Raw genomic sequence first — 17,314 nt, 5'->3', positions numbered from 1 at the left:
CTTTAATCCAAGGTGGGATTGGATGCTCATATTCAAAGTATGCGTTTGGGGTTGTGAGTCAGATGATATATATATATATATGAGTGACATGTACGACATCGGTTCAGACATCGGTCTATAATTTGACTGTGTGGGTTTGCTCCCTGTCACCTCGTAGGAGTCTGTGTCTGAGCACAGAGGAGGCGTTCGACCAGGGGAAGAGTCTGCCCTTCATCAACCCCAGCTCCCTGGAGACCCTCAGAGCTCTGGTGCAGGAGATCCAGAACAGCGGGGAGACGGACCCAGAGATGTGGAAGGATTGCGAGGTGAGGGAGCATGGGTCACTATTTGACTATTTGACGTTATTACTACTGTTTATATTTTGCATGTCCCAAAGGACTAGGAAGTAGGCATTTGTGCATCTTCCTCAAGGGTCCCTGAAGGTAAGAGTCTAGACATGGGGGGATTGAACCCAGTACTTTTCAGCTGGGAGTAGCCCCCCTCTATTGTAAGTGTAGAGTGTGTGCGTGTTAACAAAGGACAGTCCCTCCGATGTACTGACACATCTGACAGATGACCGCCTCGGCTCATTGCTGTCACTTTTGTTTTCTATGTAGATCACAGTAGGGACACAATGGGACACCACAAATGCACACACAGGAGCACACAGACAGACACACACACACACACACACACACACACACACACACACACACACACACACACACACACACACACACACACACACACACACACACACACACACACACACACACACACACACACACAACGTCACACTCCAGCTGATGACATGATTTGCAGGGGAACAGACAGCTGGGATGGAGTCAGAGTGCTGCCCTACTGCATACTGAACAATACTGATGAGTTCGCAGGGCGTAAGGCCTCACAAGTTACCTTGTTCACCAAAGACTAAAACGATCTAAAGAATGTAATGAAATGAGGAGCTATATGTCAGAAATTCTACCTAAAATCTATATCATCAACATGATGAGAGTCCATTAATCATCTTTGACTCTTGTTGTTATATTTTGATATTATTTTGCAATAGAATAACATAAATGTTGGATAATCATTTTTCTTTCTTCCAATTCGTTAGCTCAAATTACCACCAATTAAGGCGGTCCTCGTTAGGTGAACCTTTTGCAAGCAGTTTTCTTTTGTGTTCTTGATAGGGAATGTCAAAATGTAAGAATATTCATTGCGATACATAACAAGATGTTTAGTCAGAAATTATCTGCTGAGAGACGCTCTTCTTCATGCTGTAATTATACATGCAGAGGTGTAATCGTACTTCTTTCTGCTTCCCTGGGGAGACGACTCAATCCACATGCAGCAGCATTACACACACACACACACACACACACACACACACACACACACACACACACACACACACACACACACACACACACACACACACACACACACACACACACGCAGTGGAAAAAGTTTCAATGCATACTGTTAATGTTAAAGCTGCTACTCTGAAGGATAGGGAGGTTATTTTTTAAAGAGAAGGGATCAATCACTTCTTTGGAAGAGCAAGGCCAAGGTGTGTCCTAGAGCTGATTCGGTCCAGAACACAGAACAATGTTATGGAGTGTGTTCTTAAAGAGTGTGTTCAGTCCGGATACAATCACTGCAGCCAACACAGATAAACTAGCTTCTAACCACCACCACCATCAACGCTTGGTTCATCTTCTCCTCAGACCAAATCTAGAGAGAGAGCATTCAGTCAGTTGTTTGAGCAGAGGCTGGATGGGTTGGGTCATCACAGTTATTCGCTTTGGATAAAATAATTTGAATAAAGACAGGACAGCTGCAGTGACACGGTGCAGGTTTAACTGCTTGTCTTCTGTTTTCTACTCGTTCACTTTCTCTATTAATGAAATAATACATTTATCTTCAGGGGCGATGGCTGCATTTGTTCCAGCTGGTTGAGAAGCAATACCAAGAGCAAATCCTTGCTCAGCAAGGACAATACCAGTGCCAAATACAGGTGAGTCGGCACATGATGGAGCCATATCGTACCCTTTCGCTGCCAGCTCACGTGTAGTAGTCTCACGTGGCTTCATACAGTAATGGCTTTCATTTGGTTTGATTTCAGTTGATTCAGGACGAGATCAAAGCTCTGGTTCAACTCCAGAACCGCCAGCCACACTCAGAGTTCTCCCCCACTTCTGCCACCAACACCACCATCACCAACGCCATCACCACAACCGCCGCCACGCCCACCCCCACCAAGGACCTCAAGCTGACCCTCACCTCCAACCTCCAGCCCGCTCCCTCAGCACACCCGCCCCACAGCAGGACTGTCTCCCTAGGCGTGGCCCCGTCCCCCCTCCCCCAGAGATCAGAGGGGGGCACGGAGGCTGTCATCCCGGCGGCGGCGCCCTTCCAGGAGCGACCCGTCACCGTGCTGAGCAGCGGATACGGGACCCTGAGCGCCTGGGAGACGGGACCCCAACGGACCAGCAGGGGACTGGGGGAGGAGGAGGTGGAGGAGGAGGAGGAGGAGGTGGAGGAGGTGGAGGAAGGCTGTGGTGTGAACCAGCAGCGGGAAGAGACGGAGAAAGAGGAGCATCGCTGGTCCTCCTCCCTCCAGGGAGACAATGCAGAGCGGAGCGTGCTGGTGTCCCACCGGAGCTTATCCAATCACGGAAGGACGTATTCCCAAGCAAAGGAACCTGGTCCGTCGTCATGCCAACAGCCACAGCACGGGTAAGACTTGAAATTGCGTTCAGTTTTTCAAATTTGAGATTTTACAGTTAAGTCATAATAAGATGTTTGCTGGTATACCGATGTAGTTGTTTTTCACTGGTAAATCATATTCCGATATTGTCTGGTAAAACCTCCGTCCTCCTCTACCTATATCGTCTCAGCGGCACCAACCAGCACTTGACGTCCTGGGCAAAACAGCAGAAACTGAGGCCCAGGAAGGACAAGGCAAGAAGGGCTTCCTCCCAGGGCCAGGAGCCCCAGGAGCCCCCAGAGAGCCCCAGAGAAAGCCCCAGAGAAAGCCCCAGAGACGGCCTGTCAGAGCACATACACCTCCAGGACCAGGTGGGCAAACGTTGTTTCTCGGGTACGTCATTTCTACCTTGCGTTGTTTACATGGAGACGCTGATGTTGTTCTCTTGTGGTTTCAGTACCAGCCAGGGGGAGCCTCCACCTCCTTCTTCCCCTTGAGGAGAAGCCACAGCCTGGCATCTGAGTCCTCAGGTAGCCACCCTGGCAACAGCGTAGAAGAGCTTCAGTGTGTGTGGGGAGGTTGTGTAACTGAGAGGTGCTGAGTAAGCAGCTCACGCAGATGTCCATCAGAGGCGGCAAGCCGAGGGTGACAGCGTTTTGTGTTGTGTGTACTATTAAAATGAACATCCCCTCCTTGGGAATAACAACAGTGCACAGCAAGGATCCATGATGTATCCTGGATCCTTTACAAATACACGTGTAGGCTACCGTTTAATACCACAACACAATACAACATCATTTCAATAATAAAAAAAGAGCCACCGTAAATATTTTGAATTCACAAACATGAGATGGTATAAATGTATTGCTAAATTGTATAAATGTATTGTAGAGTAATCCGTTTTGGCAAACAATATTTAGGGTTATGTCTGTGGATTACACTGAGGATACAGATTTAATATATGGATTAAATGTGTGTGTGTGTGTGTGTGTGCATGCATGTGTGTGCGTGTGTGTGCGTGTGTGTGTGTGTGTGGGTGTGTGCATGCATGTGTGAGCATGCATGTGTGTGCGTGTGTGTGTGTGTGTGTGCATGCATGCATGTGCGTGCGTGTGCGTGTGTGTGTGTGTGCTCTCCCAGGGCTGACCTACTGGCGTCTCAATGAGTGTGACCTGTACCACCCACTCCCAGACAGCCTGGACAGCGGGGCGTTCCTCTTCCTGCAGGAGGACACCAGTGCTGTACGTCTGAGCACTGAACGGGTTCATGCATTAATTCACTTCATTCAATCATTTAAATAGACGTCGATATGATGTGTGGTGACTCCATTCTAGTGGTGTGTGTATTCTTTTCATTTCACATGTTTTTTCTGTTTGGTTTTTGTTTTAATATATTTATTACAATTTTTGCTCTGATTGATTCTCCTATGCTCCATAGACTCCCCCACCGGAGACCCAGTTGTCCCTGAAGGAGATATATCGCAGCAAGCAGAAAACTGCATTAAAATGTACAGATTGGGATGGATCACAGTCTTCTGGTCCTTTGTCACCACAGGTAGGACACTTAACTAATGCACACGCGCACTGTACTGTACTGGGAGACTGTATAAATTCTTGACCCAGATAATTTTACAGCACGGGTGTGGCAAGGTCACAATAGACACATATATGCATAAACAATGTCAGACCACCTCCTGAGAGTAGTGAGACTTTGTGCAGTGGACCTTGTGTCATGTAGTTAATTAGCCATCAGTGTTTACCTTTTTAACATTTGTTAAATGTCCCAGTAGTTTGAGGGCCCTTAGTATCCTGGCTATTGGGTCTGTAGAGTTCAGCCTTGGGGTCTGACCGGTGTTTCTCCTGCCGTGCTCCAGGGGGGCGGGGCCTCTGACCCAGCCGCCATCGTCACGCGACATTCGGACCGAACCTCGGGCTTCACGTCGCCCTCCCACTTCAGCAGTCCCTCCTACCAGAACCAAACTCACCCCCTGGGCCAAAGGGGCCCCGGGACCCCGGCCACGCCCGACAGCACGGCCGGCCTGGGGAACCTGTCCGGCCCGTGCAGCACCTCCAGTGGCCTCCAGTCCGTCCCCGCGACCCCCCCTCCCCCCCCCGACACGGTGCAGGGATCCTGGGGAAGCCCGCCCCGCCCCGGCTCCTCTGCCTCCGGCGACAAGGCCCCGCCCTCTTTCTTCCTCGCCGGGCGACAGAGCGGCAACCGGGCCAGCGAGGAGGAGGAGGGCAGCCACACGCACACCCACACCAGCACCCTGCAGCCGGGCTCCGCCTCCACGGGGAGCCCCCCGGGGCCCCTGGGGCCCCGCGTGGACAGGGCGTCGTCGCTGGACGACCCCGTCGTGCTGTCACTGTGAGTGCTCGGTGGCCAGACTCTCTCACCTCCAACACGCGCCCCTGAAGATAATGACCTAATGCTAGCCCCTAACGCTAACCCCTAATGCTAACCCCTAATGCTAACCCCTAACGCTAACCCCTAAGGCTAGCCCCTAGTGCTAACCCCTAACGCTAACCCCTAATGCTAACCCCTAACGCTAACCCCTAAGGCTAGCCCCTAGTGCTAACCCCTAACGCTAACCCCTAATGCTAACCCCTAACGCTAACCCCTAACGCTAGCCCCTAGTGCTAACCCCTAACGCTAACCCCTAATGCTAACCCCTAACGCTAACCCCTAAGGCTAGCCCCTAGTGCTAACCCCTAACGCTAACCCCTAATGCTAACCCCTAACGCTAACCCCTAAGGCTAGCCCCTAGTGCTAACCTCATCCTCATCCTCCTCATCCGCTTATCCGGGGTCGGGTCGCGGGGGCAGCAGCTCAAGCAGGGGGCCCCAGACTTCCCTTTCCCGGGCCACATTGACCAGCTCTGACGGGGGGATCCCGAGGCGTTCCCAGGCCAGTGTTGAGATATAATCTCTCCACCTAGTCCCGGGTCTTCCCCGGGGTCTCCTCCCCACTGGTCGTGCCTGGAACACCTCCCAAGGGAGGCGTCCAGTGGGCATCCTTACCAGATGCCCGAACCACCTCAACTGACTCCTTTCTAAGCAGAGGAGCAGCGGCTCTAATCCGAGTTCCTCCCGGATGACTGAACTTCTCACCCTATCCTAGTGCTAACCCCTAAACCTAAACCCCTAACACTAACCCCTAACCTAACGCCTTGCGTCTGCTAAATGGTACGTTTTACTCGTGGAGAAGAGCTTATTCAGCTTAAAACCAGAGTATAGTGACTATACCTTATGTAGGATCACTGTTTCCTAGAGATAACCAATAATATTCATGACTGTAATATCTCCTATTTTAGGGGATATTGAATGTAATGGATTGAGGTGAATGTGTTCTCTGATTGATTGATAAATATCAGTTTGGCCAGGCAGCACACTTTGATAAAGAAGGCTACCGAGAGCTGCACCTTTATGGCCCAGCCTGCTGCAGAACCTCGTGTAAAGCGCTGACACACGGGCAACATGCCTCCTGAGACAGAGATATTTCTGGAGCCACAAAAATGTCAACTATCTTTAGATTCCATAGGATAGCAGCTGTAGTAAGTGCATGTGCCCACTAGTCTGGACTTCTGTTTCACACACACACACACACCAACCTCCTCCACACCAGAGGGTCGGCGACAATACTGATTTCAGCATTGCCTGTACTAGTTTAGCGAACCATTTGTTATTCCATCATAGAAAAAATATATAAACACAAACACACAGGACTGTGGTTCTCTGCTCTCTTTCTTTCTTTCTTTCTTTCTCTCGTCTGTCTTTCTTTTCCTTTTTTGGGTTTTTGCCCATTCTCACAATGATCACATCCTCCTTCTCCCCTTCACCTCCTTAACAAGTGGGCCAAAAAGGAAACCCACTGGGGGTTGGGCCACACATAGAGCAAAACTATGTCAATGAATCGCAATAAATCGTACTTAAAGTAGTGTTAACTTAATAGATATAGTACTACTGCATAGTACTACTGTCAGGGCTCCCTTGAAAAAGAGGCTAAAGGTCTCAATGGGACTCACCTGGATAAATAAAGGTTAAATTAAAAAAAAATTAATAATACATGGAATAAACTTGTCAGACGCATTCCTTTCTTCTTCACTTTTAATCTTGCTTGGGGAGAGACATCTTGCAGCGTGTTGTTAGTCTGACTAAAGTGAGTTTCTCCGCGGCCCGCCAGCATAGAATGCAACGTGAGCTTGACTGAGCCAATAGCAGGTGTAGACAGAGCCTTATAGGCATGTGTACGACAGATTTAATGCATTTGTTTTATTTATTATATTACACAGTAATGTGATTAAAAAAAATTATAATAAAATAAAAAATTTGGTTTGCAAGCAACCTCTTGCGGGCCAGAAAAAAATGAAGAAGGGCCGTATTCGGCCCACGGGCCGCTAGTTGGACAGGCCTGTCCTAACCTATGGCCCCGCTCTTCCTCATACCCTGACTCTTCTTCCACCTGTCTCTCTCCCCTCTCTCTCTAGTCTGAGGCAGAACCTGCGGGAGAAGCATGCCCGCCACGTGGCCGACCTGAAGGCCTACTACGAGTCTGAGATCCAGAGCCTGAGGGACAAACTGGGCCTGGCACAGCTGCCCCCCGACCTGGAGAAGAGCAACCGCGCCCTGGAGCTGAGGTCCCATCTCCACGTCCCTTTAGAGCTCATAGTGCACACATGCACACTAGCAGATATGCAGATGCTGCATGCACAAATATGAACGTACATGCAGATACATGCACACACATAGACACGCATGCACACACAGCCACACACATGGCAAGACAGGAGCTGAAACGTGTTATGCAAGGCTTGTGCAATGAAAAATAAAAATAGACCAGACGGCAAACAGCAGACAGAAACACAGCACAAAACAAAACAATAGACTGTGTTACAGACAATTCATATTGTCTCTTAGAATTCATCCAAGGATGATATTGCTGTACAATTATATACATGTATGGATGTTCGACAATATCGCACAGTCCGTCACATATGTAAACAGTTATTTGGATGTGTCTGACTAATGTACCTGCTGTGATGCATTGTGAAATGAGAACCTACCTTTTTTTGTACTTTTTAAGACTAAACTGTTTTCTTTTCCCGAACAGATGTAATCAACTGGAGACGGCACTGTCCGAAGCAAACCATCGCATCCATGAGGTGGAGGCCAGAAACAACTACCTGGAGAAGAAACTGGTACGATTCCTACTATTTATTCATACACTTTGATTCCAAATATTTTGCTCAGACACTGCTTTGGTGTGTTTAAAGAAAGTGAAAAACCAAAAGAAAATGTATGTATGTAAACGTGATGGTAGGGTCGCTCTGGGACACCATGACCACCGTTTGACCTCTCCGCTCATTATACTCCGCCCAGCAGGGTGACACGTGTGTGTGTGTGTGTGTGTGTGTGTGTGTGTGTGTGTGTGTGTGTGTGTGTGTGTGTGTGTGTGTGTGTGTGTGTGTGTGTGTGTGTGTGTGTGTGTGTGTGTGTGTGTGTGTGGGATTAGAGTCTGTTCATAACGCTACGGATTGTTTTAATTGGTCCACTTCCCGCGGGCTCCATTCTTTTTTTTTTTATACTTTAATTTTTATTTTAGTTTTTAGCATATTACTACTGCACACAGTCAGATCAACTTACAATATTAATTCAGTGCAGATAGAACAAACAATTCAAACAAAAACAAAACAAAAATAGAGCCTGTGGGAAAACGTGGTGTAGCCAAGAAGACAAAATACATACATATGTAAAGTTAAGCACAGTTCAAGTAGCTGCCTTACAAGTTAAGTATCCACTTCTGCCATCTCTTAATATACAGATCTACCCTCAAACCTAACACACAAGCCAGTCGTTCCATTGTCCTTATTTCCTGAATGACATTAAACCATTTTTGCTGCTTAGGTGAATCAGGCTTATACCAGCTTCTAGTTATGTTTTTCCTTGCTGCTGTAAGGAGTACTTTTACCAAGTATCCGTCCCTCTGTAGTGTAACCAGTGAAATGTGACCCAATTACAAGACAGTGCATGACAAAGGAATCTTGTATCCAAGCACATTAATTAAGACTAAATGTACATCTTCCCAGAATGCCTTCAGTTTTTCTAAGCAGCTTCTAAGCAGCCACACTGTCTCCAACATGGCTGGGGTGTTGAGGATACTTTACTGCTGATTTTAGGTGTAATAAAAAAACGCACCAAATTTTTCCAGTTGAACACCCTCAGTTGTTGTGAACTTGTAGAAGTATGTTGAGTTTCATACATATCGTACCATACATCTGATGGAATTTCGACATTTAATTCTTTTTCCCACCTTAATTTTAGATATAATGTTGAGTTGCTCTTACATTCCATAATACTTTCATAAAACATGGAGATTACTTTTACACATTTACTATTTGGCTTATATGCATTCATCATATTCTTTATAACAGGGTTTATTTCGTGAGAAATGTCCACCTTAATTTCTTTATTATAATAATCTCTAAATTGTATATACCTAAATAAGTCCAGATTATGAAGAGAAAATGTTTCTTTTAGTTTTTGGAAAGTCTGTAATTCTTCGTTTTTTTTTCCAATATTGTACACACTGCCTTAATACCTTTTACTGCCCATTGTTTAAATATGGCATCATGTTCTCCTGGTTTAGTCCGCTGGCTCCATTCTATGTCAAGAGCGTTGTGTTTCCTGTGGTCTCCGGAGGCCAGAGACCGGCTACGAGGCGAGAGAGAGGGGACACAGTGCCTGTGCTGGTTTGAGAGCAGGGGGGGGAGAGAATAGCCTATTTGCAAGATTAGGTGATTTATCAGTCAGGGGTTGGCGCTGCTGGACTTAATGCAGCACTTTGCTCGTCTGATGCGGTTATCAGAGTTATCAGAATGCAGGTTTGGAGCTGGAACACGGAGGATTGGCTTATTGCTGACTATTTGTTGCATTTGTTACTATCTGCATTAAATGGATGTGGGTAGAGACAATCCCTAGGGCCTAACGGTTACTGTCAAAAAAGCGTAACGTACAGGATGACGGGCATTGTTTGGGATGGATTGAGATACGACACCGCAGAGATAAAAGCCACAACAGTGATACTCTATATAAGCAGGACTTTATTATACTTTACTACATACACATCTAGTAACAACGACGGCTATCCATAAGGTTGGTAGAGAGCATAGAGCATAAAGTTAGAGAGTAGTAGCAGTAAAAGTAAGTAAAGTTGACAAATATCCAAAATGAACCGTCACCACCCACATGTACCTGTACATCACGAGGGGAGCCACGCCGCGGGGGCTACGCCTAAACAATAACTCACTATTCCCAGGGCCTTCAGGTGCCATGATATCTCGTGCTGATGAAGTGCAAGTAACATATTGTGCAAAACCTAATAATAGTGAACGCGTCCCGCTTTATTCTCCCGATGTAACATCTTTTAAAGCACATGTGTTTGTATTGTGTAGGCAATGAATGAATGCATCGCTGTAAACAATAAGGATTTAGAAATAAATTACAAATTAATACGAGAACATAAAATTATAAAAAACTAAAAGCGATCTTGCTGCCATTTCTTTTGGGCCTTGTAGGCTGATTGGCCGGAGAGGTACGCGGTGGCCGGCGCCACGGTGGCCTCTCTCCAGCAGCGGCTGGAGGACAGCAAGCGCTGGGGCGGCGAGAAGGACGCGCTGGCCTCCCGCCTGAAGGCCCGCGTGCGGCAGCTGGAGGAGTCCCTGCAGAACGCCTGCAGGGAGACGGACGAGAAGGAGGCCCGGAGGGAGAGGGAGTGCAAGATGCGGCAGGATGTGAGTGGCAGAGCCAGAGGGCTTCTCTGATTGGCTGACACTTAATTGTTATAGCTGTCATGTATGCTCATCGGTAATCATTAAATTATAGTGTTTTTGATGGTACTCTTAAAGCACTCAAAGTCAAACACACATTAATGTAATTTCTGTTTCTGACATCGGTACCAGGTGATGTCTTATGTGCAATTGCAATAGCGAGTGTTGGCCCAGAGGTGGCGCTGTCCCTGCAGTTGAATGAATCTATCGCTGTGTTTATTTCTCAGCTGCTTGGAGAGTACGACATGCTGAGGAAGGACTACGACGGAGCAAAGGTAATTCAGACACACATTTAGGTACACTGAGGTTCACTGTTCTGACCTGAATAGCGTACCTCCCAAGATGCCTGCTTCATGTAGCATGTATTTATTTGAACAATGAGATTAACTCTACTTTTGGGATTAACTTGTCTAAGTTAAATGATATTATGCGATAAGTAATATTATTGTTATGGGTCAACAGGACAACCTTTTGGGAACGGAGAACAAGCTTGTGGATGCCCAGGAGCAGATATCTGACCTCAACAGGTACGTTGGCGCTCCGCGATATATGAAACCAAATCAGAGTATAAAATCCATAATTCAAATTCTTCATTCTACTTGATGGCAATTCAATGATTTCATGTTAGGAACGGCTGATTAAAAAACAACAGCATTATTCGTCCATGAAGTCCATGAAGGCGTACTTTCCTGTCATGGTCCTTTCTAGATCCTGTTTGTTCAGTCACTGAACTGCTGTGTGTTCTGGGTCTGTGGGGTCCAGGGTGATCGGTAAACTGGAGTCCCAGGTGAAGCAGCTGGAGCACGAGAACCAGGCCAGGCAGCGGCTCATCTCCCACGGCAACACGCAGCCCTCCGGAGCAGGGTGAGCAGTGATGGAGTGACGGGAGGGAAGGCCTCCTTCTTTCTTCTGTCCATTTCCTTCTCCTCATGTAGTCATTTCTGTCTTTCCACTCTTTCTATCCTTTCTTTCTTCCTTCTATTCCTTTCTTGAATCGGCTTGGACAGTCGTGTTCGTCATTAGCTCATTCCCACCCGGTCTCATCTCACCACGGAAACGCCCGGAACGGAAATTGCGTCACGGTAGACCAACCACTAGAATTCATGACCTTCTCTCTGCCTTCATTCAACCTCGCTCTGTTGTCTGGCCCCCTTGTGCTCCATCTCTCCACTAACTACATCCAGTATAACAGACGTACACCTATAACGTATGTCATAACCACGGTCTCCTCTCCCCAGCCTCTACCATCACCCAGACCTGCTGCTGTCATCCTCCAGCGCCAAGACGGAGACCAGCCCCGGGCACCGCAGGGCTGCTGCCCCTGTGGCCGACCAGCCAATCGGAGGCTGCAAGTCCCCCTTCCCCCAGACCACTGGCCAGAGGAGGAGCCCCTGTCCCCAGACCACCGGCCAGAGAGGGTCCCCCTCTCCCCAGACCACCGGCCAGAGAGGGTCCCCCTCTCCCCAGACCACTGGCCAGAGAGGGTCCCCCTCTCCCCAGACCACTGGCCAGCGAGGGTCCCCCTCTCCCCAGACCACCCAGCCCAATGGCCAGAGGAGGAGCCCGTGTCCCCAGACGCCCCATATCACCCCGCCCAATGGCCAGAGGAGGTCCCCCTGTACCCAGACCACCCAGACCACCCCGCCCAACATCCAGAGGGGTTCCCCCATTCCCCAGAACGACCACCCCGCCCTGCCTGGAGGTCCTGCAGAGAGCCCTTCAACAGGGCCCGGCTGGAGGTACTCCTTTGGTTGTTTGGTTGTTAAAGATTCTTATTAGAGCAGTTTGATTCTTAATAAGATACAGAGAGGGATCAGAGAACAGGGATTTGTATTAAATAAAAAAATTACTTGGATTTGATTGGATTCTTTCACTCATATTTTAAATTAACCATGACCAAAAGGCGACAGACAACCGTATCCTGTTACCTTTGAGCTAAAACTGAACAACCCCTCATTTATTTCTCCCTTTCCGTAGAAGTTTGTCTCTCCCGGAACGCGACCAGTCCCGGCCTCCGTCGCGGCAGCAGCAGCCTCCAGTTCACCAGGAGCCCAGCGGAGGGGCACGGGACCTGGGCAGGAGGGAGAGCCAGAGCCCCCTGACCCCCGTGATGAGGGCCCTGATGGAGCTGGAGGAGACCAGGGCTACGCAGAGCCGTGCCCCCTGTAAGAACAGTAGAGCGCCCCCGTCTGCTGACCCTACGCCTACATCACATGTACCCGTATGGTGACGGTAACACTAATCACCTCAAACCACCCGGTTGGTTTTTGAAAGCCTGTGATGTGTTGGACCCCTTGAGGTGAATCCTCTGGTTTTCAAGGGGGTCCGTGGCACAGATACTTTTTTTATTAATTACAAATGGTGGCTGCTACATTTGCTCCATTTTATTTTATCCTAGTGATTTCTAGAGAAGTAGAACCGTGTTCTGTAAGGTGTTATATTAATATAACTATTAAATCATTCAGCTGAATCTTTCATTCAAAGTGACTTCACGGTGACTTGAGGAGCAGAAAGGCCTTGGGCGTCGTGCCGTCGTGCTTTAGAGAGAACACAACAATGTTGCCAGAACAGTAAACATTGTTCTGAAGTAATTACAAATTTGGTATCGGTAAATCAATTGCTAATTAATTTGGTTGTTTGTTCAAACAATTGTTCGTTCCTCAAGTCTTCTCAAGGCTGCTGCTGTGTATTGTGATCAGGGTGTAGATGTGTTTGTTATTGTAAAAACTGTAGTGTGGGCCACTGGTTCCTCTGTACGGTCCTGGCCACTGGTTCCTCTTTATGGTCCTGACCACTGGTTCCTCTTTATGGTCCTGACCACTGGTTCCTCTGTACGGTCCTGACCACTGGTTCCTCTGTACGGTCCTGGCCACTGGTTCCTCTGTACGGTCCTGACCACTGGTTCCTCTGTACGGTCCTGACCACTGGTTCCTCTGTACGGTCCTGACCACTGGTTCCTCTGTACGGTCCTGACCACTGGTTCCTCTGTACGGTCCTGACCACTGGTTCCTCTGTACGGTCCTGACCACTGGTTCCTCTGTACGGTCCTGACCACTGGTTCCTCTGTACTGTCCTGACCACTGGTTCCACTGTACGGTCCTGACCACTGGTTCCTCTGTAGGGGTGGACAACCCGAGGTCCACTCTGGGCTTCGTGGAGCGACGACACAAAGAGCCCGTCCAGGACTGGGTCTTTGGGCGTCCCGAGGACAGCCTTGACGTCTCCAAAGCCAGGACCGGATTCGTCCACGTACCGGAGCGGGACGGATCTGGATCTGGATCCGGATCCGGATCTGGAGCCAGGTCGCGTGCCGGAGCCGAAAGGGCTGCAGCGCTGCTCAGAGCCCAGAGGAGTCTGTCTCCGGAGGGGCACAGGTCCTCATCCCTGCCCCCCACGGCCCACCGCACCATACCTCCCCCATCCACGCCCAGTACGTACCCCTGGACCCGCCCCCTCTCCCACTGGTCCTCTGAGCGACACTTCAGCACCGCTGGAACTAGTGGGGGCGCATTGCTTTTTATTACAATAGTTTTAATACTGTCAATCCTTTATAAAAAAAAAACGACTTCAATTAAAATATCAGTTAGCTTAGCTTTGACTCAATTAATCATTTTTCATGGACGTTATTCATGATATTTGTTTGATTAAGTCCTCTTACTGTAACTCATCTGGTGCCACAATACATCGCTGCTGTATCAGAGACGCACAGAGAGGGGTCACCGTGGTGAGGTGCCCGTGTGTCGGCCGACACCTGACTGTCGGTTGTGTTCTGTGCTCCTCAGCCAAGAGAGAGACCCTGCTCCTCCCTCGCTCGGCCATGTCCAGCCCCAAGCGGTGTCCCACCGAGAACTACTCCACCGCCTTCAGCCACATGTTGCCACGGCAACAGCACCTGCAGGACAGGTGGGCCACCCCGCAGCGATTCACACGAGCAAACGATTATGTTAACTTACGTAGCGCAGACAGTAATGCTAAGGCTTTGTTGTGTTTCTCAGTAGCCTTTATTCCTACTAACACTGGGCTGGGTGGCTGTTCCCAGTAGTCTGTATTCCTACTAACACTGGGCTGGGTGGCTGTTCCCAGTAGTCTGTATTCCTACTAACACTGGGCTGGGTGGCCGTTCCCAGTAGTCTGTATTCCTACTAACACTGGGCTGGGTGGCTGTTCCCAGTAGTCTGTATTCCTACTAACACTGGGCTTGCCGGCTGTTCTTGCAGGCTGGATGGTGAGCAGGACCCCAGACGCCACTCTTTCCACAACTCCAGTCCCAGAAAGAGACTGCAGTTCTCAGAACCAAATGAACAGGATGGTAATGTATTTTGATTACAGTAAATAGTCTATTGGTTCTTTAATCAACCGATTAAATCGACTAATAGCAATGCATTAGCATTGCATATAGCACATTATATAGCATTCCAGAGCAGACTTGTTTTCATTTGTGCATTTTTTCCTTCTTTCCCTGGAATCCCTTTCTTAAAATATAGTATATTGTGGTATTATTATATTCTTTGGTTCTAAAAGTCTGCCCAAATCTAAAAGCCACACGGTAATGCAGGCTTCACTGACTAACACATCAGACATGTCCAACACCTGCGCTCTCTCTCTCTGTTCATCTCGGCTCCAGGCCAAGGGTCCCCTGGCAGCTGGCGTCCCACCGGGAGAGCCTCTCAGCGGGGCTGGGCGGAGGCCGGGCGGCCCTCTCTGCTGGAGGTCCCTCGCTGCTCTCCTCCTCTGCAGGACAGAGTGCACACGCTGGCCGACGCAGAGCGGCTGTTGGACGAGTTGACGCAAGAGAAGCTGCAGGTGGGCTGGTTGGGGATGGTGCAGTGTGTGGTGTAGTGAGAGGTGTAGTACTGTTGTTGTTTTGTGCGTTGTCATTTTTGTGTATTGTTTCACAAGGCGTGTGTGTCTGTGTGCAGATCGAAGCAGCCCTGAACAGACTACCAGGATCAGGTGGTAGAGTGAGTTTGCAGAACCGCTTAGATGAGGTAAGGCTTTGTTTAACTCAGGTTGTTTTGTAGAAAATATGTGTTGATATATGAAGCTATTCTTTCGATCTATGATTTTTTTTCTATTTGTGAATATGTATTGATATTGGCATGAATTAATTTTTTTAATATATGTATGTCCCGTTCATGTTTGACCAGGTGGCCTTAGAGAAACGTCTGGAGACGTTGAATCGGGATCTGGGATCCATTCGTATGACTCTGAAGAGGTTCCATGTCCTCCGGTCCTCTGCCAACATCTAGCAATGTCTTGTTTTTAAAACGCCGTCCTGAAGAGCGGGCATTTTAGTGTCTGGGTTTTTATATGCACCACTGATTGTCTTTCTTTTACTTGACGTGTTTTACTCCATCTGTAAAAAAAAAATCCATGGGATATTTTGTACGATTTATTTACTCTGGGAAATGTTTTTATATGTTGGACCTCACAACTTTTCGGAGTATATTTTAGTAATGCAAAGATTTATAAAGCCTTTTACTTTTTTAGATAAAAATGTTAATATTATATAGGTCTTGAAATTCCATGTTCAGGTTAATAATGTGGGTTTTTGAATCTGATATTTTAATGTAAATGTGAGGACCATCCATGGAAGGAAAGTTTCACTGCCATTTCGTTTTTCTGTTTGGGTTTGTTTTTAAAGTACATTTTCACTTGACATTTTTTCACCTGAGGCCAGTTGATTCCTGGTGGATTTTAATCGTAACAGTAAAAAAGTAATCTTGAAATTACACAACTTGAACGAAATTCTTAGCCTTTATTAAATGGCATTTTAATTGCTCTTTCCTACTGTAACTTGTTAATGCCTGATTATAAACTGCTTGTGAAATCAAAGCCAGCAATATTGTCAACAAACATCAAATACCCTTTTCACAATGCTTATGTATGCCACTTGCATTTTATTTAGTCATTCCATCTCTACCCGTCTGCAATGACCTCACTGATATGAATCCCACTGGAACTGTTCTAATATTGTTCTTATTGCACAATTAAAAAATAAGCTTTTTGATACCTGGACTGTGTTCTCCTACTTCCCCACTCATATATATACATTTATAAATACTCGTTTTAGCTATGCTTTGAATGCATGTATATTCAAATATATGCCGTTAGGGGGCGCCTTTCCCTTGTTTGCCAACTGAACGAAATGTAAACATGCACCTGCTTGGTATGTAATCCTAGCTGTTGCTCTTCCGATGGTTAATTAATAACAAATTACGTTATTAGCAACAGTTATGAGGTGGCGAACATAGATCGACGAACTGTACTGGACATAGGAATGCGCACTCATACAAAGAAGTCTTGTTTTTCGTCGTAGGCCTATCTACAGGATGGGGCGCGTATAGTCTTCCACTGATGGCAGAATGAACGCGATTACGTGAACGTATTTCCTCAAATCATGTTATTTCTCCATCGGTTGTTTGTTTTCGGCTCGACTGAAAGATAACCGCCTGTAGGTTGACATGTACGTGGACCACAATGTTGCTGCAGCCGCTCGTACGATTCGTTGGGGATTAAACTGAACATCCAGAAGTACTCCGGTCATTCACTGACGTTAATGCAGGTGAGTTGGTGAACGAGTCAACAATTCATTCAATCATAACGTGTTTGTTTTGAATTTCTAACTATATATTTATGCAGATGCATTCCATTGTTGTCCTGTTTGTTATCATTGGCTCATTTAAATGTATAAACATCACTTCCTCGCGCGCTCGCTCTCTCTCTCTCTCTCTCTCTCTCTCTCTCTCTCTCTCCTCTCTCTCTCTCTCTCTCTCTCGTTACACCCTATTTCTCTC

The 17,314-nt window shown here is 47.5% G+C and overlaps 1 protein-coding gene across 1 annotated transcript; it reads left to right on the top strand.

Moving 5' to 3' along the window:
- Positions 1–157: 157 nt before the first annotated feature.
- Positions 158–16,468, top strand: LOC311374558 (M-phase phosphoprotein 9-like; the record flags this gene model as incomplete). The annotated part of the gene is made up of 23 exons (XM_084490384.1): positions 158–305; positions 1,910–1,999; positions 2,108–2,497; positions 2,531–2,721; positions 2,883–3,063; positions 3,150–3,222; positions 3,833–3,933; positions 4,130–4,246; positions 4,566–5,059; positions 7,179–7,328; positions 7,802–7,889; positions 10,266–10,481; positions 10,745–10,792; positions 10,980–11,044; positions 11,280–11,381; positions 11,756–12,256; positions 12,495–12,682; positions 13,639–13,947; positions 14,300–14,420; positions 14,735–14,826; positions 15,142–15,320; positions 15,437–15,505; positions 15,665–16,468. Coding segments are annotated over 23 exons (4,015 nt in total), but the record flags the coding sequence as incomplete, so codon positions are not given.
- Between the last annotated feature and the right edge of the window lie 846 nt (positions 16,469–17,314).

The sequence above is a fragment of the Micromesistius poutassou genome (genome assembly GCF_964030765.1).
Source record: "Micromesistius poutassou genome assembly, contig: SCAFFOLD_5199, whole genome shotgun sequence".
Lineage (NCBI taxonomy): Eukaryota > Metazoa > Chordata > Actinopteri > Gadiformes > Gadidae > Micromesistius > Micromesistius poutassou.
The sequence above is the reverse complement of the archived record's forward strand: the minus strand, read 5'-3'. Positions and strand labels throughout refer to the sequence as shown.